Genomic DNA, 25,602 nt, shown 5'->3' with positions numbered 1-25,602 from the left:
GGAACCACATACAAGAAGAAATAAGTTTAGGGTTGTACAGCTGGCAAGACATGGGGATATAACAATAGAAAGGAGGGGAAAAGAAAGGAACACTTTATCTAGTTCCTAGAAACTGACAGTAACAACAACAAAGGTAAGGCTGATTTCCAGAGCAAGGGAGAGAACTTTTTTCTATTGCAGAGATTAAGAAATTAGAAGACTGGAATTCACTATTATATATAAAATAAATAATAAGAACCTAGTGTATAGCACAGGGAACTCTACTCAGTACTCTAATATGGGAAAAGAATCTTTAAAAAAGAGAGGATATATGTATAACTGAAGTCACTTCGCTCTATACCTGAAACTAACACAACATTGCAAATCAACTATACTTCAATAGACATTTTATTTTATTTTTTTTTATTTTTTAATTAATTTATTTATTTTTAATTTTTACTTTACAATTCTGTATTGGTTTTGGCATAGATTGACATGAATCCACCACAGGTGTACATGCGTTCCCAAACATGAGCCCCCCTCCCACCCCCCTCCCCACAACATCTCTCTGGGTCATCCCCGCGCGTCAGCCCCAAGCGTGTCATATCCTGCATCAGACATAGACTGGCATTTCGATTCTTACATGATATTATACATGTTTCAATGCCATTCTCCCAAATCATCACATCCTCTCCCTCTCCCTCTGAGTCCAAAAGACTGCTATACACATCTGTGTCTTTTTTGCTGTCCTGCATACAGGGTCATCATTGCCATCTTCCTAAATTCCAGATATATGTGTTAGTATACTGTATTGGTGTTTTTCTTTCTGGCTCACTTCAATAGACATTTTAAAAAAAACCAAAAAACTAAAGTTCATTCAGTTAAGCAACGTGGCCAAATCAAGAGAAAATTTAAAATAAGAATACTAATCTAAAGCTGTCTGACTTCAAAGTCTATGCTCTTTATACTTCACATCACACAGAAGTGTACTTTTGGGTCAGGTATACAAATATGGAGTGTCTGCAAAATAAAATTATCAATAAAAAATACATTTTGAAATAAACTAGTAATCACCGGTTATAAGAGGCAAAAGTTCCACACATGAAGTTATGAATTTCTTTCTGCTGTTGACTAGTGTGTTCTAGAAGTAGTCTCATATTCTTCTTTATGCCCAAAAGTTTAAATGATAATGATACAAACATTTTTGAATAAGGGGTGACTAAGTAACCCTATGAATAATATTAAAGTAAAACAGGGTGAAGAGATAGGAAACTGACAGCAAAACACTATTTCTTAAAACATGTTTTCTACTCTCAGAACAACTAGCTGCCAACACATAAGAAACTGTCTGGCAATTCTTATGACTAAGCACATCTGCTCAGGGCCGTTTCTCACATAGGACAGTTTCCAAGACTCTCTATGAATCAAAACCAGTGATTGATGAATTCCAGATTTCCATAGCATCTTTATAATAAGACACAATATTATTCAAATTGGAACATAAAACATCTGAGAAAAATCTGTTATCTCAGCTAAAATAAAACTATTACCTGGCAGAGGTACATATACAGTAGTCCCCCCTTATCTGCAGGAGATATGTTCCAAGACTCCCAGTGGATGCCTAAAACTGTGGATCCTACTGAAATCGACGTATACCATGTTTTTCTCTATACAACATATAAAGCTTAAATTGGGCACAATAAGAAATTAATGGCAAAAATTAATAAAAACAATTTTAACAATAATAGAAGTTATGTGAATGTGGTTTTTCTCTTATTGTACAAATTTAATGCCTTTTTCATCTTAACTAAACACTTATCATGAACTGTGGCTGTAACTTTTGCAGTTTGGTGCAACAGCAAAATCAGCATGAATTTCTTTTTCCTTCTTCACAATTTCAGGCAGATTTGTTTTTACCATTGGTCTTAGCAACCTCAGCAGAAGCTTTTTTTTCTTTATTAAACAGAGAATTTTCCCCTTTTCATTAAAGGAAGCACTTTAAGGCTTCTCCTTGGCATATCTGAATTGCCAACATCACTATTCTTGTGCTTTGGGGCATTATTAAGTTAAATAACAGTTATTTAAACACAGGCACTGTAGTAATCCACTAAGTGACAGGATACAGTGGACAAAATTATGATTCACAACTGGGCAGCACAAAACAGGACAGCACGCGATTTCATCATACAGGACTACCAAGCGGACACATACGACTGCATGGCTGAGGAACATAAGATGTAATTCTCTAAGTAATGACAGTCTAAGAAAACAGGTGTGCCCCCAAAGATTGGAGGCAAAATACACAAATAGAAAACCCACATAAAGGAGCTTAGCTTTGCCCCTCTGAGGAAATGCAATTTAATTAACTGACTTAATGACTCAAAAAGTTGTTTCTTGTTTTTCTTTTTTTTCTTTTGAGCATCTTGCCAGATGTCTAGCACCGTCTTAAGATGATGGTAAGGTGAAAAGGGCTACATAAAGATCCACACTTTTACGGAGCTTAAAAACTAGCAAAGTGATTAATATGTAAAGAATTAAGTACATTAAAGTGTTAAGTATACTGTGACAGATAAATGTGCAGCTTATGGCTGAGGCACACAGGAAGGCACATTTGGTTGTACCTGGGGAGGAAGAAACCATAAGAAGCAGAAAGTGATTTCTAGAAGATATGACACTTCTGAACCTTGAAAGCTGAGAAGATATTTATCAGGAAAAGGCATTTTAGGCACCATGAACAATTTGAGCACAGGGAGGGATTTATGAAATAGCACAGCTTGTTTGGATAACTGGGAATAGTTCAGGAAACTGAGATGAAGAGTGACAAGATATAGAGTTAAGTAGCCAGGGGTCAGGTCATAGAAGACTTCATGTCATGTTAAATAACTTCAATTATATCCCATAGGCATTTTGAAGTCATTGAAGGAGACTGACATGATCAGATTTTATTTCTGAAAGATCATTTTGATGACAGTATGAAAAAGGAAAATGGAGAAGAGGTAAGCCAATCTGGAGGTTACTGCAGAAGCTCAGATGAGATGATGGACTGAGCAAAGGCAATAACAACGTAATGATGCACAAGTGAAGGATATGAGAGACACTTAGAAGGTAGACTTGGGACAGAAAAGAATTTAGGATGCCTCCTAATTTTGTGAAGCAGAAACTGAATGGTGCCATTTATAAATACAAAGAGAAGATTCAAGAGATATTAATAACATGCTAAGTTTATTACCTCTGACTTATCTTGGTAGAGATAACCAAGAGATGTTTGAGCTACAAAAATTTAATAAGCTCTTATCTTTAGAGATTATGGAAGCTACAAAAGTGTACATAAGATGCAATAGGCCAAATTTCAACAATTTAGAGGCTTTTACATCATACATAAACTTAATAAACACTGTTTCTACATTGAGAGCACACATGTAGTATTTAAGTCCTCAATAAATAAAAATAGATTACTAAGTTACAAATTCTTTATACGAAAACAGTTATCTATACCTGCTAATGAGATCATTCCTTAATGGCTAAAGTTTTTTTAAAATAAATACTCTGATAATGCCTCTCTAATGAAAAGATACTATGAACCCTTACACAAATGCTTTTGAGTCAATCTTTACACTACATACTTTTACAAAGATAATACTGTTGTTCCCAAAAGACACACAAATGAAGTCCTTTCCTTCAAAGACTTCACAAGGCAGATATAAAATCTGAGCACACATGGTCTGAAAAGTAATTATTTTCATGACTCAGCTGGGTATACATTATAAACAAATATATATGACAAAAAAATCATCTAAAGAAAAAAATAGCATAAAATCTCAGTTAAAAGGAATAAACGCTCAGTACATCCACAAGAAAAGAACAGTAAAAAATCTGCTGGAATGAATGAGAGAAGTATTCCTGGAGAAGGCAAGCTTAAACCAGATTTAGAAAATTATAAATTTTCTACAAAACAGAATAAAGATCAAATGCAAAAAAGAAGGAATGGAAAGTTCTTCATGAGAAACAGCAAAATGACTATCATATCTAACTGGAGGGTTGGGAAAGACCAGGTGAATGAAGCTTCTTTGAAACTAGGCTGACAAGTTTTGTCTGCTATGATGGGTATCATTAGAAACTCTTGAAAAGAAAAATGATAAAAGATTTAATTATAAGTTCATATGATTCTCATTTTTTTTGTATCATTAACATCAAATAACAAATTGAAACTAGTAAATTTTCAGTATAAGTATACACTTACACAAAGCTAGTGTTTAAAGAGTTTCTAATGTAGTTATTTTTGGCACAGATACACACATACAGGGCATCTCAAAACCTAAATTCTGGTAATATCAATATGCCCATCATTCAGAATCTGTCAAACTTGAAAGCAACATCCTTTTCCCTAAAAGAAGCATCTGCTTATCCTTCTGTTCTTTCAAGCCTGTGGCAGGAAAAGCAAGCATAGTTTTATGTATACAACTCTGAATTGCTTAGTGTTAAGCTATGTAATATTGTCAGTAAATATTATGGCAAAGTTGCTCATGGACAGTTAAACACTTAAGATGTTTTAGGCTTTAGAAAACCAAAACTAGCTTTGTTAATCTGTAATCTCAATTTACAATCTTCAGACTCAGATGCCCCAAAACCAAATAACATAGTTGTCAAAAAACAATATATACACTCATCATTCTTTAACGATCAACTTTCATTCTCGACTTCCTTACTGCTGTGAATACTGTTCAAGTCACGTTTAGAAACTCACTAGAGTAGCCTATTACAAAACACAAGTTCTAATTTAGCTCCTCCATGAATTTGTTGTGCAACCCTGGAAGACAATTTCTGAGACTTTGGTTCAGTTTGGTTTCTTCTATAAATTCAGGAAGCTGAGCTAAATGATTATTAAGATACCTTTAGACAAAAAATTTCTTGATTCTTCCAATGTCCTTTAGCCCAGTATCAAAAGCCCAGTCTTTTTTTTAAAGACTCTATATAGAGAAAATAGGCAGAACTTGGTGATATTGGGCTAAAGGGCATTCGAAGAATCATGAAATTTTATGGCTAGAGGTAACTTAATAATCATTTAGCTCAACTTCCTGAATTTATAGAAGAAATCAAACTGAACCATAGTCTCAGAAACTGTCTTGCATTATCATCATATTGGGCTTCCCAATATGGTGGCTCAGATGGTAAAGAATCTGCCTGCAATACAGGAAACCCGGGTTCAATCCCAGGGTGGGGAAGATCCCTTGGAGAAAGGAATGGCTACCCACTCCAGTATTCTTGCCTGGAGAATTCCATGGACAGTGGAGTCTGGCAGGCTACAGTCCATGGGGTCGCAAAGACAGACACAACTGAGCAACTAACACAACAATCATATTATAGTAGGTCTTTATGAACCAATTTTCTTATTCATTTTCCTTCCACAATTTTCCACACCCTGATTTATCCTACTGATATCATAAACCTCATATTCTTTTATTCTTTTTTTCTTCCACTCTTTTCTGAACCTTAAATGCAGAGTTGAGTTAATCACACTATTCTTTCTGTGACTCCATGATCTGCCCATGACTATTAGCTGTGAAAAATCTGCTCTTATTTATTTTTATTTTCCTGTTCATTCCCAATCTCTCTCATTCCCCTTCATTTTGTAGGTTCACATTAAAATATGACACATCCTTGGAAATATACATATACTGGTAAAATATATATTATTATATACATGTATGTATTTTTGTGCCATAGATCCATATTTTTACTTTCTCAACACAACCTTGTTTTCTAGCTCTACCCTATGATTCTGTTACTACATCTTTACATGTAAATACATGTTTCTAAATGATGAACAGTATTCCACAGGATGCAATCACCATATTTTACTATCCTTCTCCCTATACTATTTCTGGACATGTTTTTATTTTATTCTTTAATAAATGTGTATATATATTACACACATACTTTAAAATTATTTTACATATATGAATATGTCATATATAACTAAAACATACATGTCCATAACCTATGCATTGTTGCTTAAAACATTTGAAATGTATATGAATTGCATCATACTGTAATCGTCTTTTACCTTGTTGTTATATTCCACAGTATTAACTCGCATTTTCCTGATTGCTATATTTTTGAAATGTTTGTTCATATCCTTTGCCCAATAGTATATGGATTTTTATTTATTTTTATTGATGCTTAGGCAATGTATGCTCAACACTAATGCACGGTCAGCTGCACGCTTTGCAAATGTCTTCATTTGACTTATATTAATTTTTATAATGCAAGTTTTACATTTTAACATACTCAAACAAATCAATTTTTACTTTTTTGGCTTGCGTTTAAATTTTGATTAAGAAGTACTTCCCCAGCAAAATTTATTAAAGGGAGATTTTTTTGTTTTGCTTTGTTCTTCTCTAGCACTTATTGCCTCTTAACATACTAAGATGTCATGTTTATTGTCTGCCTGCTCCTGCTAGATGTAAGTTCCAGAAAGACAGAGGTCTTTAGCTGTATTGTACATTGATGTATCCCATGTGTAGAGTCTGGCACTTAGCTGATGCTTGCTAAATATTTATTGAAATAATGGATTCAATGTTTTAGAGAGGTGTGTTAAATCAAGCTATTAATCACATAAGTCACATCTTTTATATGAGTTAAATCTTTATTAGATTTAACTTATATTTAACAGATAAAGATTGTATCTGTTAAAATCTTTACTAGCATTATGGATTTGCTCTATGCCTTGTATTTCTGTCAGTTTATGCTTTAGTATCTACATTTTTTATGATAAAACAATTTTAAAAAAATTTATATAACAAAAGATTCAATCAAATTGGCCTTTCTTCTAAACATCCTAAATTAGATAAGATTCACTTTAATTTATTTAGTAGTATTAAAATTTAATCACTATAAATAAAATAATGTCTAACACTATATGTATTTACTGTTCTAAAACTGCTCTAAGTGTAATGTCTGATGAATAGGTAGCCTATAAAAAGGCTACTAAATATTCTATTAAATATGAAAAAGGAGTAAAAGTAGAAAGTGAATTTAAGAATTAAACTAATAAATATAGCACATCCATAGTAGTATACTATACAATGTTATGGTTGATAATATTGATATGATATTCATATTATCTATAAGTAAAAAAAAATAGACTATTAGTGTGTATACCACTCCCCTTTTTTTACTAAAATATTTAAATACACAGACCTAAGTTATACATTTAAGAAGTTAATAATAGTTACCTCTAAATAATGGAATTATGAGATTTTTATTTTCCACTTGAGTTGCATAATGACTTTGTCTGGTCTTTGTCTAAACTTCTAGGATGGGGCATATAAACCCTTAACTTCCCAAGTAAAGGCAATGTCTTTACTTGAGACTACCCCTGAGTTTATGCTAATGAACTGATTCATGGTAGGCCCCTAGAAAGTTTCAGGATGGGAGGAGGTCTACTAGAAAGACCAACCATGTAACTACAGAGTCGGAGCTTTGAGCCATGTGATATAGGCCTGATCTCCTGACCCTCAGGGAGGGAAGGAAATCTGGAGATTAAGTTCAATCAAGTGATCAATGATTCATTCAATTAGTCATAACACTTAAAATTCAGAAACTGATTCACACAGGATTTTGCTCTTTGATACAGTCATCATAAATTTCACTTGTCATGTAAACTTGTCTACATTTAACATAAAGCATGCTCAGCCGCTCAGTTCTGTCCATCTCTTTGTGACCCTTTGCACTGTAGCCCACCAGGCTCCTGTGTCCACGTGATTCTCCAGGAAAGAATGCTGGAGTGTTTTGCCATGCCCTCCTCCAGGGCATCTTCCTGACCCAGGGATCGAACTGTGTCTCCTGGATTGCAGGCAGATTCTTCACCTGCTGAGCCATCAGGAAAGCCCAATATAAAGCATTTGCACATAATAAAACCTCAGTAAAAACTTAGGACACTGAGGCTTAGGTGAGACTCCTGGTTGTAAGCACACTGATGTCCCAGGAGGGTGAAACACACTGATTCTATTGGGAGAGGACACGAAGCTCTGCTTTTGGGATCTTTTAGATCTCACCCAAAAGTCTCTTCTTTTGGCTGGTTCTGTTTTATGTCCTTTGTAATAAAATTTTAACCACCAGTATGGTGCTTTCCTGAATTCTCTGAGGCATTTTTGAGAACTATCAACCCTGGGGGTTTAGGGGGAACACCAACATATTTGCATTCAACTGATCAGAGAGGTGTGAGTGGCCTGGGGACCCCTGAACTTGTGGCTGGTGTCTGAGTTGAGTGCAGTCACACTGGGGACTGTGCTCTTAACCTATGGAGTCTGTATTAAGTTCCTGTCAGAATTTTATTGCAATTTGATGTATTCATACTATCCAAAGTGTTTTTATAATGGACTTACATTACTTTTATAATTTAAAAAACTTTCATTTTTTAAAAAAAGATGACGATCTTGCAATTAAATAAATCATTACTATTTTAAATTGCAAAATCATTAACACTGAAAGAAATAAGAAATAAAAGCCCATAAGAAAAACTGTCTAGGGAGAAAGAAGGTAAATTTACTAAATTAAATTTTAAAAGTTCATGAAGTTAATAAAATAAAAATATAAAGAGCGGTATATAAAACTTTGTAAAGTAGGTCTTTAAAAAAACAGATTAATGTATCTGCAGGGCAAAATACATGATGGTAGGAAAAACAAAATAAACAGCAAGATTCATTTAACAAACAGTAACAATGTATTTTTTGTAGAATATAAATATACAATTTAAAGATATTTCTATATGACAGCATCATAGTACAGAACCTTATATGACTATACTTCTGAATTTTAAGTATTACGACTAAGGGGAATGAAAAGTGAAAAAATTTTATTTTTGGTCATTTTGAGTTTATCCTCTGAAGTCTATTAATGCAACGACTATTAAACCAGTGGGTCATAATATATGTACAGTATTAAGCTGAGCGATTTTTAAAAACCCCTTACTAGCTGCCTTCTCCTCCATTCCCTGGTCTTACTTCCCTGCTTCTCTACTGCTGTTCACTGGTCTTACCTCTAAATAATGTACATGCTTTGAAACTCTTAGGGTCTGCTTATAAGGGAATTCAAAGAAAAATATGTGTAGAAACAAAGTTTTAAGAGGACTGATTTTTTTCTATAAGTACTGGATTTGCCAGCATGGGACATCCTTTCACATATATGTATTATCGTTGCCTCCTGACTAACAGCCTTGATTTCAGTCTCTTCAGACTCAAAAGACAATGCACATGAGAAGTAACTGACAGAAGTTTAAAAGGGAGGGGAAAAAAAAGAAACTCATTTATGGAAAGAACTATGACATCATCACTTTCACTGAAGAAAAGTAATTATTGTAACAAAAATTATTTTTGACAATACCTAAGTTGTTTTCGGAGTTGCTCGATTTCCGCACTTTGTTCAGTTACTAGTTTTAGAAAATGTTGATTAGTCTGCCACAAGGAAAAAAAAAAAAAGAAACATTTAGTATTAGAACATTTAAAATTCTATGCCAGACTAACTGCAGGGTATGTAAGTGAAAAAAATGAACTCATGATAATGGTTAGATTTTTTTAATGATAAAATATAGCCCTAGCCCTCTTTCCTTGCCTTCCCTATTTCAGCAGACACCTGCTTTATTTCACACTACCTGTATTTACATTTCTGCATCTCCTGATTTTTTCTGGCCTTCTAAGCCTCCTTTGCTCACCTAAAGAGCAAAGTCTGTGTAGTCTTTTTCTATGTAGACGACTACAGATGGTGTAGAATTCATGTCCCCAGCCTGTTCCATAAGAGCCCAAAAACAATGAATTAAGGAAATTGGTAGGTAAAAATCCCAAATTCCCATGCCCTATGGTAGAATAACTCTGAGCCTGTTTATAAACTGGCTTCCAGAGTTCACTGTGGGATTAAATTTCAGTTACCCACAAGGTTAATTTGCTTGACTGATAAAAATCCTTTATTGGCTGCCTTGTTCTCCCTTCCTAGCCTTATTTCTCCACTGCCCTACTGGTTTTTCTTGGTATTACTGCCCAAATAAATTACATACTTTGGGACACTTTCCTCAAGGTCTGCTAATGCTAAAGTAAGATATGAAACAGCTTTCCAAGTGTACAAAAACTCTTTTTCTAAGGGAATTATCTTCCATAAGTGCTGGTTTTACCATGATGGTACAAATTCCTTATCATTGCCATTAGCTATACGCCTTAAAGGCAACATCGTATAAATTATTCTTATCTTCTAACCGATAGTCTTGTTTTCAGTCTCTTCCCATTTTAACAGATCATTCACACCTCTCTCCAACTGAAGTCCCTGAAGCAGTTTTCATTGAGCTTTTTCCATACTCTACCCAATTTCATGGGCTTCATGTTTTAACTACACTTTTGTAATATCCCTCTACTTGGGATGTCCTCATTCTGCCAGCATTCAGCACTCCATACCCCATGTGGTTCCCTCACTCTTAAGACAAAACTGTTTCCTTTTTGCATTTTGATAAGACTTTATATATACTTTCATAATGCACACTGCAGCACATTTAAGTACTGTATTTAAAGTTTAATATTCCTTGTTACAACATGAGCCTATTTTTGAAAACCAGTTCCACTCAGAACTGCCAGCATCTCGCACATGATTCAGTACTTTCTAAGTACTTGTACCTTTGAGGAATGAATGAATTCCTAATAAAGACATGAAAGAGAGCCTGAGGACTACATCTTTACCTTGGGAAGTGGACAACTCCAGTACAGAATTTAGTATTTAATTCACAGGCTACAATTTAAGAGACCATCAAGGCATACAGAGAAAGGATAGAATAATGAGAGGTAGGTGAATTAAAAAGTTAAAACAGAAAAGTGGATGTGACATAGGGCATAATCTATACAAGACATATGATTATATAACTGAAAGGCTGACTTGAAAATGAAATGATTTTGTTCTATGTTATTTCAAAAGATAAAATCACACATCAGTGGGAGGAAATATGGTAAAAAGATTTTAGCTTTCAATAATTAGCATTCTAAGGAACAGGCTTTTTGAGGGAAATGACAAGATCTCTTACAAGGAAAGGCCATTAAAAGCAGTGACTAGAGGATCATCTAAACTGAAAAGCATTTAATAGAAGGATGCCTATATCATTTGAGGGACTAGATGATCTTTAATATCAATTCAAATTCTCCTGTGAAGCTATCTCAATCACTCAGCCCAAACTGATTCATGTTTCTGAATTCCTTTATAATGTTTGTAATGTACCATTAATGTTTTACTATAACATATACAGTCATTGAACTGGCATAACTAGTGCTTGTGTTTTTTTTTTTTTTTTTACTATATGTGAGCACCTTAAAGGTAGATTATGTAATTAGCAGAAGTATACATTAGAATTGTGAATTTTAAGAAGCTAGTGTAGGGAACAATCACACATAACCTGCTAGCAAGCCTATTAAGAGCTCAACAATTACATCTGAATATGGCTTTATGATGTTACATATTTGTGATCACAAAGAAAATTATGTACTATATCAATAATACAGAATCTGGAGATACATAAAGGACCCTGGAAGTCTCCCTTTCAATCACCAGTTATTTCCAATGTCATTCCTAGTCTACCAGTTAGACAGCGGCTCTGTGAACAGATGCATATTTCTCTTCAACTAGAGAACCCATGACAGTGGAAGGACTTTAGTATGCAATTGGCAAATATTTTTGGGTTAGAGATGAATAAATCTGAAGAAAAATATGCTTTCAGTAAAGAAAATCTGTAGGAAACATAAACTCTTATTGTATCTGTAGTAATAATAAATAAATATAAACATATTTTTAGGTATCATTTAGTTCAGGGCATTTTACATTCTGCCTATTACTAAAGCACACTGCTTGTGAAAGATTTTATTCATTGTTATATACTCATCAAGTTTCTGTATATATATAGGAATCTATTCGTTTAAGAGTTTATTCATATAATCAGAAAATTTTTTAATGGAAATTATTTGATTTTGACTCAAATTTGCTTCTATGACCATGCTCTGAATGCTCTTGAGATTTACAAAATCTTTGCAATCACTTATCATTTAGATTTAGTAGAGTCTTATTTATATATACCTTAATGTATGATGTATTAAGACAAACTCTTAAAAAATTTCTCTTAGCATTTTTCTTTATTTTAACCACAGGATAGTCTTTTCTTTGCTCTTTATAACATAAATGCTTCATCCAACTTTCATTTCTGTATCTCTTTTATTATATCCATAGTTTATTATTCTTAGTTTTGGTCTGTTATTATGAACACCTTACAATTTTTTTTCTTTTTTTGGGCGGGGGGCTTCCCTGGTGGCTCAGCTGGTAAAGAATCTGCCTGAAATGTGGGAGACCTGTGTTCGATCCCTGGGTTGGGAAGATCCCCAGGAGAAGGGAATGGTTACCCACTCCAGTATTCTGACCTGGAAAATTCCATGGGGTTGCAAAGTTAGATGTGACTGAGTGACTTTCACTCACTCACTAGAAATTTTTTAACTATGTCCTGTAAATATTTACATAGCTTTCTATGACTTTCATCAGAATAATTTAGGGTTGAATATAATAAAATATGGGCACTGTGGTATAAAATTCCAAAGGATTATGTAATAGCACACTTTAAGGAAATACTGAAAGAAAGAATAAGCAATTGTGGAAAGAAAGAATAAGCAATTGTGATGTTAGGTTAAATTATTCAATGTCATGTAGAAACAAGACTTCTTAATTAAGGAAATCAGTCATCATTTTATTTTGGAGTACTTTAGTACTATTTTAAAACTCTAAGAAGCACATTATTAAAAATAAGTGATTAGAAGTTTCCAATATTAACATAAATAGGGAGAAATTTATTATTTTTTACATGGTTAAAGGAGAAATTTTTTAAAGTAGAATAAAATTGATTGGATAAACTTACTTTTAATGGCATAACTCCACTCTTAAACAAAGACATTTTCATTAGGAACTAACAAGGATTAGCAAGGTAACTAAGCAAAATGAAGAAAGGAAAGAGAGGAATTGTCTGAGATGTCATAATCCTATTACTCAACAATCAGGTAAAATAAAATTCCAAGAAGGAAAACAAAACAAAAAAACAACAACAACAAAAAAGAAAAGTGTGTTTGTAGGGGTTAAAGAGCAGACTGGGAAGGCTAATTCTACTTCTTTTGGGAAAAATTAAAGGGAAATTTAGGTGTAGCAATTCAGGTGATGGGTGGTCAATCAACTAACAAGTGTTCTCAGTGTCCTACTGGTTTTAAGCATTTGGGCTACTCATTTGTCTAGCAGTTCTACCATTCTTAGATACCTTACCATATTCTAGAAGAAATACTAAGAATAAAGAATGAACCCTACTCTTGAGGCATTCACAGTCTAGATTACTCTCAGGAGATCTTACCAAGAACCCTAAGAGCATTTTCAGATTAGAATATATTTCAGATAGATGTTAGTTTTAGATCTCTAGAACCCACTGTAAACTCCCATATCATGCTACTGAATCCAAAAGAAAAGACAGATAAAAAGAAAAGAGTACTGCCTACCTATGTTAATTTCAAGGTTTTTATCTTGTTGATTTACCTTAGCAAAAATACAACTACTTACAGTGACAATTTCTAATTTATGTATTAAGTGCACTAAATGGATGCTTTCACTTACCATTTCTACATTCTCATTAGTAACATGAAGATGCTTGGTCAGCTGCTGAAAACTTGTCAGCTGATCCTATAGCAGGAAGAAAGGGTACATAAATAACATTGTGTTTAAAACTCATATTTAAAATTAGACTAAAATCAAGTCTAAAATCATTATGCCTAAATCTAGATGACATCACTTGCATTTCTTTCAACAAGTACTGTGAGATCAACAGTCAAAGAAATAAAAAGAAACAAATGTTTAATGACTACAAAATTAAATAAGTTGACAATGTGGAAACTAACATGGCTAATTATTTTATGTGAAATCATTATTTCAAGACTCTTATCCTCATCTACCAGAGGGCAGACAGAATTAAAACCACAATCACAGAAAACTAACCAAACTGATCACATGGATCACAATCTTGTCTAACTTAATGAAACTATGAGCCAGGCCGTGTACAGCCACCCAATATGGACGGATCGCGGTGGAAAGTTCTGACAAAAAGTGGTCCACTGGAGAAGGGAATGGCATACCACTTCAGCATTCTTGCCTTGAGAAACCCATGAACAGTATGAAAAGGCAGAAAGATATGACATTGAAAGATGAACTCTTTCATGAACCAATGAAAGATGAACCAATAGGCTGCTGAAGAAGACCGGAGAAATAGCTCCAAAGGAAATGAAGAAGCGGAGCCAAAGCAGAAACAACGCCCAGTTGTGGATGTGCCTAGTGGTGAAAGTAAAGTCTGATGCTGTAAAAAACAACATTCCATAGGAACCTGGAATGTTAGGTCCATGAATCAAGGTAAATTGGAAGTGGTCAAACAGGAGGTGGCAGAGTAAACACTGACATTTTAGGAAACAGTGAACTAAAATGGACTGGAATGGGCGAATTTAATTCAGATGACCATTGTATCTACTACTGTGGGCAAGAATCCCTTAGAAGAAATAGAGTAGCCCTCATAGTCAAAAGAAGAGCCCAAAATGAAGTACCTGGGTGCAATCTCAAAATAGAATGATCTCTATTCGTTTCCAAGGCAAACCATTCAATATCACAGTAATCCAAGTCTATGCCTCAATCACTAATGCCAAAGAGCTGAAGTTGAATGGTTCTATGAAGAACTAAAGGCCTTCCAGAACTAACACCAAAAAAAGATGTCCTTTTCATCACAGGGGACTGGAATGCAAAAGTAGGAAGTCATGAGATACCAGGAGTAACAAGCAAGTTTGGCTGTGGAGCGAAAAATGAAGCAGGGCAAAAGCTAACAGAGTTTTGCCAAGAAAATACACTGGTTATAGCAAACACCCTCTTCCAACAACACAAGAGATAACTCTACAAATGGACATCACCACATGGTCAATACTGAAATCAGACTGATTACATTCTTTGTGGTTGAAGATGGAGAAGTTAGCAAAAACAAGACCTGGAGCTGACTGTGGCTCAGATCATGAACTCCTTACTGCAAAATTCAGACTTAAATCGAAGAAAGTAGGGAAAACCATGAGGCCATCCAGGTATGATCTAAATCAAATCCTTTATGATTATACAGTGGAAATGACAAATAGACTCAAGGGATTAGATATGATAGAGTGCCTGAAGAAATATGGATGGAGGTTTGTGACATTCATTGTACAGGAGGTGGTAATAAAAACTATCTCTAAGAAAAAGAAATGCAAAAGGCAAAATGGCTGTCTAATGAGGCCTTACAAATAACTGAGAAAAGAAGAAAATCAAAAAGGCAAAGGAGAAAAGGAAAGATATATCCACTTGAATGTAGAGGTCTAAAAACAGAAAGGAGAGATAAAGAATTCCTAAGAGAACAATGGAAATAGAGGAAGAGAACAGAATGGGAAAGCCTAGAGATCTCTTCAAGAAAATTAGAGATACCAAGGGAACTTTTCATACAAAGATGGCACAATAAAGGACAGAAATGGGATGGACCTAACAGAAGCAGAGGATATTAAGAGGTGGCAAGAATACACAGAAGAACATTACAAAAGAGATCTTAATGAACCAGATAACCACAATGCTGTGATCAGTCACCCAGAGCCAGACATCTCTGGGTGGAAAGTCAAGTGGGCATTAGGAAGCATCACTATAAACAAACCTCATGGAAGTGATGGAATGGCAGCTGAGCTACTGCAAATCCTAAATGATGATGCAAAGTGCTACACTCAATATGCCAGCATATTTGGAAAACTCAGTAGTGGCCACAGGACTGGAAAAGGTCAGTTTTCCATCCAAACCCAAAGAACAGCAATGCCAAAGAAAGTTCAAACTACCACACAATTGTACTCATTTCACATGCTAGCAAAGTAATGTTCAAAATTCTCCAAGCCAGGCTTCAGCATTATGTGAACCAAGACCTTCCAGATGTTCAAGCTAGATTTAGAAAAGGCAGAGGAACCAGAGATCAAATTGGAAATATCCACTGGATCATAGAAAAAGCAAGAGAATTCCAGAAAAACTCAACTTCTGCTTCATTGACTACACTAAAGACTTGACTGTATGGATCACAACAAACTGTGGAACATTCTTTAAAGAGATGGAAATACCAGACTACCTTACCTGCCTCCTGCAAAACTAGTATGCAGGTCAAGAAACAGAACAGGACATGGAACAACAGACTGGGTCAAAATTGGGAAAGGAGTACTCTGCTTATTTAACTTATATGCAGAGTATATCATGCGAAATGTCAGGTTGGATGAAGCACAAACTGGAATCAAGATTGCCGGGAGAAATATCAATAACCTCAGATATGCAGATAACACTACTCTTATAGTAGAAAGTGAAGAGCAACTGAAGAGCCTCTTGATGAAGGTGAAAAAGGAGAGTGAAAAAGCTGCCTGACAACTCAACATTCAAAAAATGAAGATCATGGCATCTAGTCCCATCACTTCATGCCAAAGAGATGGGGAAATGATGGAAACAGTGACAGGCTTTATTTTGGGGGGCTCCAAAATCACTGCAGATGGTGACTGTAGCCACGAAATTAAAAGATGGTTTCTCCTTGGAAGAAAAGCTACGACAAACCTAGAGAGCATATTAAAAAGCAGAGACATCACTTTGCCAACAAAGGTCCGTCTAGTCAAAGCTACGGTTTTTCCAGTAGTCATGTATGGATGTGAGAGTTGGACCACAAAGAAGGCTGAATGCCAAAGAATTGATGCTTCTGAACTGTGGTGTTGGAGAAGACTCTTGAGAGTCCCCGGGACTGCAAGGAGATCCAACCAGTCAATCCTAAAGGAAATCAGTTCTGAATATTCATTAGAAGGACTGATGCTGAAGCTGAAGCTCCAATACTTTGGCAACCTGATGCAAAGAGCTGACTCATTAGAAAAGACCCTGATGCTGGGAAAGACTGAAGGTAGAAGAAGTGGATGACAGAGGTTGAGATGGCATCACTGACTCAATGGACAGCTTGATTTTGAGCAAGCATGGGGAAATGGTGAAGGACAGGGAAGCCTGGTGTGCTGCTGTCCATGGGGTAATGACTGAGCAGCAGACATGACTAAGTGACTGAACAACATCAAATTATTTCTAGAAATCAATCCATCAGGAGACAGGTATGATATAAACACCTTGTCCAATATTGAAAAACCACATTCAAACCTGTTTAAAACAAACCATGGCACAGTTATTATTGTACCTTTTCCTCTTCTTATGAGTCTCATGGTTTGACTGCCCCACAAGTTTTAAACCTTTTGATTATCTACCATGACCAAATTAAACATCATATGTGCAGGTGACATAAGTTGGGAGGAGGTGTTAATATGTCAGATGACAGATTTAAAGCTAGAGCTTCAAATAAAGACAAAGTATTATCTGTAAGGTCTATGCAAACAGCAACAGTAACAACTAAAACCCCCCGAAAACCCTAACTTCAAAGCTGTACCATAAAAATGATCTTATTCAGGTGGAAAACAAAACCTAATGGCTTAGTTTACTGACCTAAATGAAGAAACAGCCTTCAAAAACATACTTATATTAGAAATGATTTCGAGATCTCAGAGGTAAAAGTATTACAGCTCAGACTACATGTGTGTTATTTTCAAACCAGGGCATGTTTGGAAAAATCATTTTGTAAACTGAAAAGCAACATAAGTATTATGATTTCTTTAGGTAAAAATACCCATTTGTAATGATAATAAAACAAATAGTCATAAACTGGAATTTGAAAACTCTGTAAGAGTTGAAGAGAGACACAGTGATAGCTGCCTTCTCAAAAATCCACAGGAAAGGAATCAGAACTGGAATTACTCCGTAGTTTTAAATATTTGTTGTTGTTTAGATGCTAAGTCATGTCTGACTCCTTTGTGACCCCATGGATTATAGCCCACCAAGCTACTCTGTCCATGGGATTTCCCAGGCAAGAATACTTGAGTGGGTTGCCATTTCCTTACCCAGGGGATCTTCCCACCCAGGGATCGAACCCATGTCTCTTGTGTCTCTTGCATTGGCAGGAGGATTTGTTACCACTGAGCCACCAGGGAACCCTACAGACACATTCAAATCCTGAGTTACAACAAAGCACTCAGCAATTACAAATCATTTGCAGATAATAAGACTGTTAGATATTATGTTAGGTATTCAGTCAGTTCACTTCAGTCGTTCAGTCGTGTTCAACTCTTTGTGACCCCATGAATCGCAGCACGTCAGGCCTCCCTGTCCATCACCAACTCCCGGAGTTCACCCAAACTCATGTCCATCAAGTCGGTGATGTCATCCAGCCATCTCATCCTCTGTCGTCCCCTTTTCCTCCCGCCCCCAATCCCTCCCAGCATCAGGGTCTTTTCCAATGAGTCAACTCTTCGCATGAGGTGGCCAAAGTATTGGAGTTTCAGCTTTAGCATCAGTCTTTCCAATGAACACCCAGGACTGATCTCTGGCATTCAGCTTTCTTCATAGTCCAACTCTCACATCCATACATGACCCTGGAAAAACCACAGCCTTGACTAGATGGACCTTTGTTGGCAAAGTAATGTCTCTGCTTTTGAATATGCTATCTAGGTTGGTCATAACTTTTCTTCCAAGGAGTAAGCATCTTTTAATTTCATGGGTGCAATCACAATCTGCAGTGATTTTGTAGCCCAAAAAAAATGAAGTCTGACACTGTTTCCACTGTTTCCCCATCTATTTCCCATGAAGTGATGGGACCAGATGCCATGATCTTCATTTTCTGAATGTTGAGCTTTAAGCCAACTTTTTCACTCTCCACTTTCACTTTCATCCAGATGCTCTTTAGTTCCTCGTCACTTTCTGCCATAAGGTGGTGTCATCTGCATATCTGAGGTTATTGATATTTCTCCTGGCAATCTTGATTCCAGCTTGAGTTTCTTCCAGTCCAGCGTTTGTCATGATGTACTCTGCATATAAGTTAAATAAGCAGGGTGACAATATCCAGCCTTGATGTACTCCTTTTCCTATGTGGAACCAGTCTGTTGTTCCATGTCCTAACTGTTGCTTCCTGACCTGCCTACAGATTTCTCAAGAGGCAGGACAGGTTGTATGGTATTCCCATCTCTTTCAGAATTTTCCAGTTTCTTGTGATCCACACAGTCAAAGGCTTTGGCATAGTCAATAAAGTAGAAATAGGTGTTTTTCTGGAACTCTCTTGCTTTTTCTAGGATCCAGCGGATGTTCGCAATTTGATCTCTGGTTCCTCCAACTTTTCTAAAACCAGCTTGAACATCTGGAAGTTCACGGTTCACGTATTGCTGAAGCCTGGCTTGGAGAATTTTGAGCATTACTTTACTAGCATGTGAGATGAGTGCAACTGTGTGGTAGTTTGAGCATTCTTTGGCATTGCCTTTCTTTGTGATTTGAATGAAAACTGATCTTTCCAGTCCTGTGGCCACTGCTGAGTTTTCCAAATATGCTGGCATATTGAGGGCAGCACTTTCACAGCATCATCTTTCAGGATTTGAAACAGCTCAACTGGAATTCCATCACCTCCACTAGCTTTGTTATGTATTATATATTATGTATAACATAAACTGCAGTGTTACATGTATGTATGGGGCTTCCCAGGTGGTGCTAGTGGTAAAGAACTCGCCTGCCAAGGAGAGAGGCAAGAGATGTGGGTTTGATCCCTGGGTCTGGAAGATCCCCTGAAGGAGGGCATGGCAACCCACGCCAGTATTCTCGCTTGGAGAATCCCATGAACAGAGGAGCCTGGCAGGCTATAGTCCATAGTCTTGATAAGAAGGAGAATTGCTTTCTTTACTATATGAGAATATGGTCAGAAAAATCTTTATTCCACCAGTTGCTTCGTTGTCTGGCTTATTGTTGCTCCTCTTTAAACACATTTTAAAGAACTTTATAATTCAGCACAACAACTAAACAGAATGAAATATGAGACAACAATGCAGCATTTTGTGCACTGAAAGAGTATAGGCAGTCCATGTCCTGTAGTCTTGAAATGCATGATTTTCACTTACTATAGTACAGTTCAATTATATTAGTCCTGTATAACAGGATTCAAATTTCAGTCACCAATACATTAACTGTATAATACTATATATAACACTGATTATATATCACTCAGTATATTATTATTACATAAAACGCAGACTGTACTGCTAACTCTTCAGTCTACAACTGACTATGTGATAGCAGAACATCATGATCAGTGTCTAATTACTTTCGAAGTCTGTGTCTGGTCCCAGAGCTTTCTGTTATTCAGTTCATGCAGAGACAGCAAAGTGTGCAGTTGTGCTGTCTCCTTTTCTTCCAGTGATAATATACTCATGTGACATTTTTAAGAAAATTGATAACTGAAAGAAGGAATTAGCCAATGAAGATAAAACTGCTGCAAAGAAACAGAAAGTGATAACTCTGGATAATGTTGTAAATGAAGTTACAGGAGAAAATATCTGAATGTGAGAACATGGACACTGCCACTATTCAGGAGACTACAGACACACTGGCAAGGGTAACTTAGTGAAAGTGAATCCAACATGAGTGAAGAAAGAAGTTCTGATGAAAATGATGGAGATGTCCTAGAAGGGGGTCTAGCAAAAAATTCACATCGCAGGGATACTAAGGTTATTTCATACATTGAAAGTTCAAAGGATAAAATGCTGGAAGCTGATCCGAACTTGGGAATATTCTAAGTTCACCAAAGCATAAAAAAGATACCTGCTCTGTGTTATAAAGTTTTCAATATACCTAGCAGAAAGAGAATCAATGGAAAGATAAAGGAGGTAGATTTTTCAATGAAATGGATGGTCTTGTGAGATAGTGAGTGTGTGTTAACAGAGATATAAAACAAAAGTTAGATGCCCACTTTAAAAGAATATAAAATGATTTTTGCTTTGGACATAAAGAAATCCTTAATAACCATTAAGATTCCTTCCTCTTTTAAAATCCTATTCTGATGAATTTATGTTAGAGGCATTTGACATCTATTTCAGTAAAAGGTCACATTTAAGGTTGTTAACATTTTCGTTTTACACAGTGTTGTCATATTTGAGTAGCCTTCTTCACTGTCCATAAACTAATGAACAGTTTTGGTCTTTTTTTAAATCAGGTAAACAAAATCAGGAATATAAAAGTTTTAGAGATTCATTTATACATAAAATCTTATGGCCGCTTTTTAGCCCTAAATACAGCTTTCAGTGCTAATAACATTACAAAACCCAATGTCCACTAGGTACTATTTTAATCATTTAGTGTGTTCAAAAGATTTCTAACCATCAAAGATCTATTTATTGCCAACATAAATATTACACTAGAGACCCCGGCATTCTTCTTCAAAACTGAATTCCTCCAGAATGCAACTTATTGATACACAAGAAAACCATGAAATCCAAAATTACCTTTTGCTTTTGACTTTCAAGAATATGAATATCGACCTCAGTCATATGTTTTTCGTAAAGTTTCTGTAGCTTGCACAACTCCTGAGAAACAGTCTGCCAGAGTTCTACAGCATGAGCTTTTTCCTATAAAAGAAAAACATTAGCAAACTCATTATTAGTAGGCTACTGCACAGGATAAATGAATCACATTCTTTTACACAATGAGTTCTTCTATATAAAGTCACAAACTAAAAACAGAATTTATACAAGATGGTATGGTTGCAATATTTTTGATGATATAAAGTTATATTAATAATTAGAGAGTAAAACTAAACATGAAAATTCTTTAGTTTGAAATTTTCTTTTTATTCAGATTTAATAGCCAAATGAAAACCCTTCAACCAGAGAGAGAGGTTTAAACCACTTTCTTTGTTCCACAAAAAAGTGTAAGCCATAAAAATTCTACAAGTGTAAGCCAAGAAAACTATTCTTTGTAAAGCACAAGTGGTTTTTTATGACTGCAAAAGTTATGTTTATCCTAAAAAATTAGGAAAACACAAAAAAAATGCAGAAGAAAAAATTACCTGATTTTTTAAAACCACGTGATAATAAATACTGCTAACATCTGGACACAATCAACTTAATAAATGTTGGATGTATTCTTGTTTATAAATGTGATTTGAGGGGAGAATTTGGTATTTTTTCTTAAAGAAAAAAAAAAAAACAAAAAACTGGGACTGATACAGTATGTTTGTGGGGCCCTAAATGGGAAACCTTAAAGAAGGGCTAGCTTTGTGGTTTAGAGCTAAGATGGCGCCTGGCGGAAGAGATGAGGGCGCGGCCTAAGTTGTCTGTCAAAACTTTTGATTGGCTGTCTTGATTTCTATGCACGTAGACAGTGCCGTGATCACCATAGACTCCTGTTATAATGATGGCACATGATGATTTGACCTTTAATGTGATTGGTGCAACTATGGAAAGTCCCTCGCAAACCCCTCCCTGCTTGCCTTTATAAACCAAGAGCTTGTGGCAATAAAGGGAAACTGCTTAGATGGAACCCCTGTCGCCTCTGATTGTCTCTCGCTTGCCGAGGGGCTGGGTTGGCGGACAGCAGGCTCACCTCTCCTTGGGACCCCTCGGCTTTGCTGAGGGAAGTTCCACTGCCTCTCTCTTTCTGCGGAGTGCCCGCCGCATATGTTGATTGTATTGTACTATTTTCATCTGGCATTTTATAATAAGAATTTTATCAGGTCATTATTCTTTCAACAGTGATACAGGGACCCTTGAAGACAAAATTATGTTCATAACAAAAGGAAGGCATTATTCTCTTTACTCTCATCTGCACATGAGTTTATAGTGGAGTTTACCAAAGTTTATATGAGGTAACCTGTGATATGGTCATTGCTCTAATGGCTACTGAAATGCATTCCTAGGTTCCTATTTGTTCTCAAATGTCCTAGCTTTGTATTCTTGCCTCCTCTGTCAAAGATAAGGTGCCTGTAGGTACATGGATTTATCTCTAGGCTTTCTATCTTATTCCATTGGTCTATATTTCTGTTTTGTGTCAGTACCATACTGTCTTGATGACTATAGTTTTGTATTATAGTATGAAATCAGGAAGAATGATTCCTCCAGCTCCATTCTTTTTTCTCAAGATGGCTTGGGCTATTCAGGGTCTCTTGTGTTTCCATATGAATTGTCAAATTTTTAGTTCTAGTTCTGTGAAAAATGCCATTGGTAAATTGATAAGGATTGCACTGAATCTGTAGACTGCTTTTGATAGTATATTGATTTTTGATACCATTGATTCTTCCAACCCAGGAACATAAAATTACTCTCCATCTGTTTATGTCATCTTTCCTTCATCAAAGGAGGCAAGAACATACAATGGAGAAAAGAGTTTCTTCAGTAAGTGGTGCTACAATACTGAACAGCTACATTTAAAAGAATGAAATTAGAACACTTTCTGACACCATACATGAAGATAAACTCAAAAGGGATTAAAGACCTAAATGTAATGGCTCAGATGGTAAAGCGTCTGCCTACAATGTGGGAGACCTGGGTTCAATCCCTGGATCGAGAAGATCTTCAGGAGATGGAAATGGCAACCCACTCCAGTATTCTTGCCTGGAAAATCCTATGGATGGAGGAGCCTGGTAGGCTACAGTCCATGGGGTCGCAAAGACTCAGACACAACTGAGCGACTTCACTCACTCACTGTAAGACCACAAACTATAAAACTCTTAGAGGAAAACAGAGGCAAAGCATTCTATGACATAAATCATTGCAAGATCCTCTATGACCCACCTCCTCCAGTAATGGAAATAAAAACAAATAAGTGGGATCTAATTAAACTTAAAAGCTTTTGCACAACAAAGGAAACTATAAACAAGGTGAAAAGACAACCCACAGAATGGGAGAAGAGCAAATGAAACAACTGACAGATGATTAATTTCCAAAATATACAAGCAGCTCATGCAACTCAGTAACAGAAAAACGTATAACCCAATTAAAAAGTAGAAAGTGACAGAAGACCTAAACAGACATTTATTCAAAGAAGATATACATGATAAACATACGAAAAGTAGCTCAATATTGTACTTTATTAGAGAAATCCAAATCAAAACTACAAAGAGATATACCTCACACTGATCAGAATGACCATCATGAAAAAAACCGACAAATAATAAACGCTCGAGAGAGTGTGTAGAAAGGGAACTCCTTTTGCATGGTTGGTAGGAATGTAAATTGATACAGACACTATGGAGAAGAGTATGGAGATTCCTTAAGAAAACAAGGAATAAAACTATCAAATGATCCAACCGTTCCACTACTGGGAACATACCTTGGGAAACCCATAATTGAAAAGGACACAGATAACCTAGTATTCAAAGCAGCACTATTTGCAATAGCTGGGACATGGAAGCAACCTAGATGTCCATCAACAGATGAATGGATAAAGAAGCTTCTACATATATACAATGGAATACTACTCAGTCATAAAAAGGAAGTCATTTCAGTCAATTCTAATGAAGTAGATGAAGAAAGAACCTATTATATACAATGAAATAAGTCAGGAAGAGAAAAACAAACACTGTATATTAGCAAATATATAGGGAAGCAAAAGGCAAAGGAGAAAAGGAAAGATACACCCATTTGAATGCAGAGTTCCAAAGAATAGCAAGGAGAGATAAGAAAGTCTTCCTAAGTGAACAATGCAAAGAAACAGAGGAAAACAACCGAAAGGGAAAGACTAGAGATCTCTTCAAGAAAATTAGAGATACCAAGGGAACATTTCAAGCAAAGATGCGCACAATAAAGGACAGAAATGGTACGGACCTAACAGAAGCAGAAGATATTAAGAAGTGGTGGCAAGAATTCACAGAAGAACATTACAAAAAAAGATCTAAATGACCCAGATAACCACAATGGTGTGACCACTCACCTAGAGCCAGACATCTTAGAGTACAAAGTCAAGTGGCCTTGCATCACTACAAACAAAGCTAGTAGAGGTGATGGAATTACAGCTGAGCTATTGCAAACCCTAGAAGATGATGCTATGAAATTGAGGCACTCAATAGGCCAGCAAATTGGGAAAACTCAGCAGTGGCCACAGGACTGGAAAAGGTCAGTTCTCATTCCAATCCCAAAGAAAGGCAATGCCAAAGAAAGTTCAAACTACTGCACAACTGCACTTATTTCACATGCTAGCAAGGTAATGCTCAAAATCCTTCAAGGTAGATTTCAACAGTACATGAATTGAGGACTTCCAGATATAACAGATGGATTTAGAAAAGGCAGAGGAGCCAAAGATAAAATTGCCAACATCTGCTGTATCACAGAAAATCAAGAGAATTTCAAAAAAACATCTACTTCTGCTTCACTGACCACACTAAACCCTTTGATTGTGTGGATTCCACAACCAACTGTGGAAAATTCTTAAAGATTAGGATACCAGACCACCTTACCTGTCTCCTGAGAAACCTCTATGCAGGTCAAGAAGCAACAGTTAGAACCTGACATGGAAGAACGGACTGGTTCCAAACTGGGAAAGGAGTATGTCAAGGGTGTATAGTGTCACCCTGCTTATTTAACTTATATGCAGAGTATATCATGCAAAATGCCAGGCTGGATGAAGCACAAGCTGGAATCAAGATTGCAAGGAGAAATATCAACCTCA

The 25,602-nt window shown here is 35.9% G+C and overlaps 1 protein-coding gene across 2 annotated transcripts in view; it reads right to left on the bottom strand.

Annotated features, from left to right (window-relative positions):
* SCLT1 (sodium channel and clathrin linker 1) overlaps positions 1-25,602 on the bottom strand; it is a 245,289-nt gene that overhangs the window by 126,506 nt on the left and 93,181 nt on the right. For both annotated transcript variants that reach the window (XM_040250523.1, XM_040250522.1), the window contains exons 7-9: positions 21,444-21,566; positions 13,642-13,707; positions 9,364-9,434 (exon numbers count right to left, since the gene is read on the bottom strand). In XM_040250523.1, the coding sequence (XP_040106457.1) occupies positions 9,364-9,434; positions 13,642-13,707; positions 21,444-21,566 (260 nt within the window). The remainder of the gene's footprint in view (positions 1-9,363; positions 9,435-13,641; positions 13,708-21,443; positions 21,567-25,602) is intronic.

Source organism: Oryx dammah, unplaced genomic scaffold (assembly GCF_014754425.2).
Source record: "Oryx dammah isolate SB20612 unplaced genomic scaffold, SCBI_Odam_1.1 HiC_scaffold_12, whole genome shotgun sequence".
Classification (NCBI taxonomy): Eukaryota; Metazoa; Chordata; class Mammalia; order Artiodactyla; family Bovidae; genus Oryx; species Oryx dammah.
Note: the sequence above shows the minus strand (reverse complement) of the source record. Positions and strands in the feature narration are given on the sequence as shown.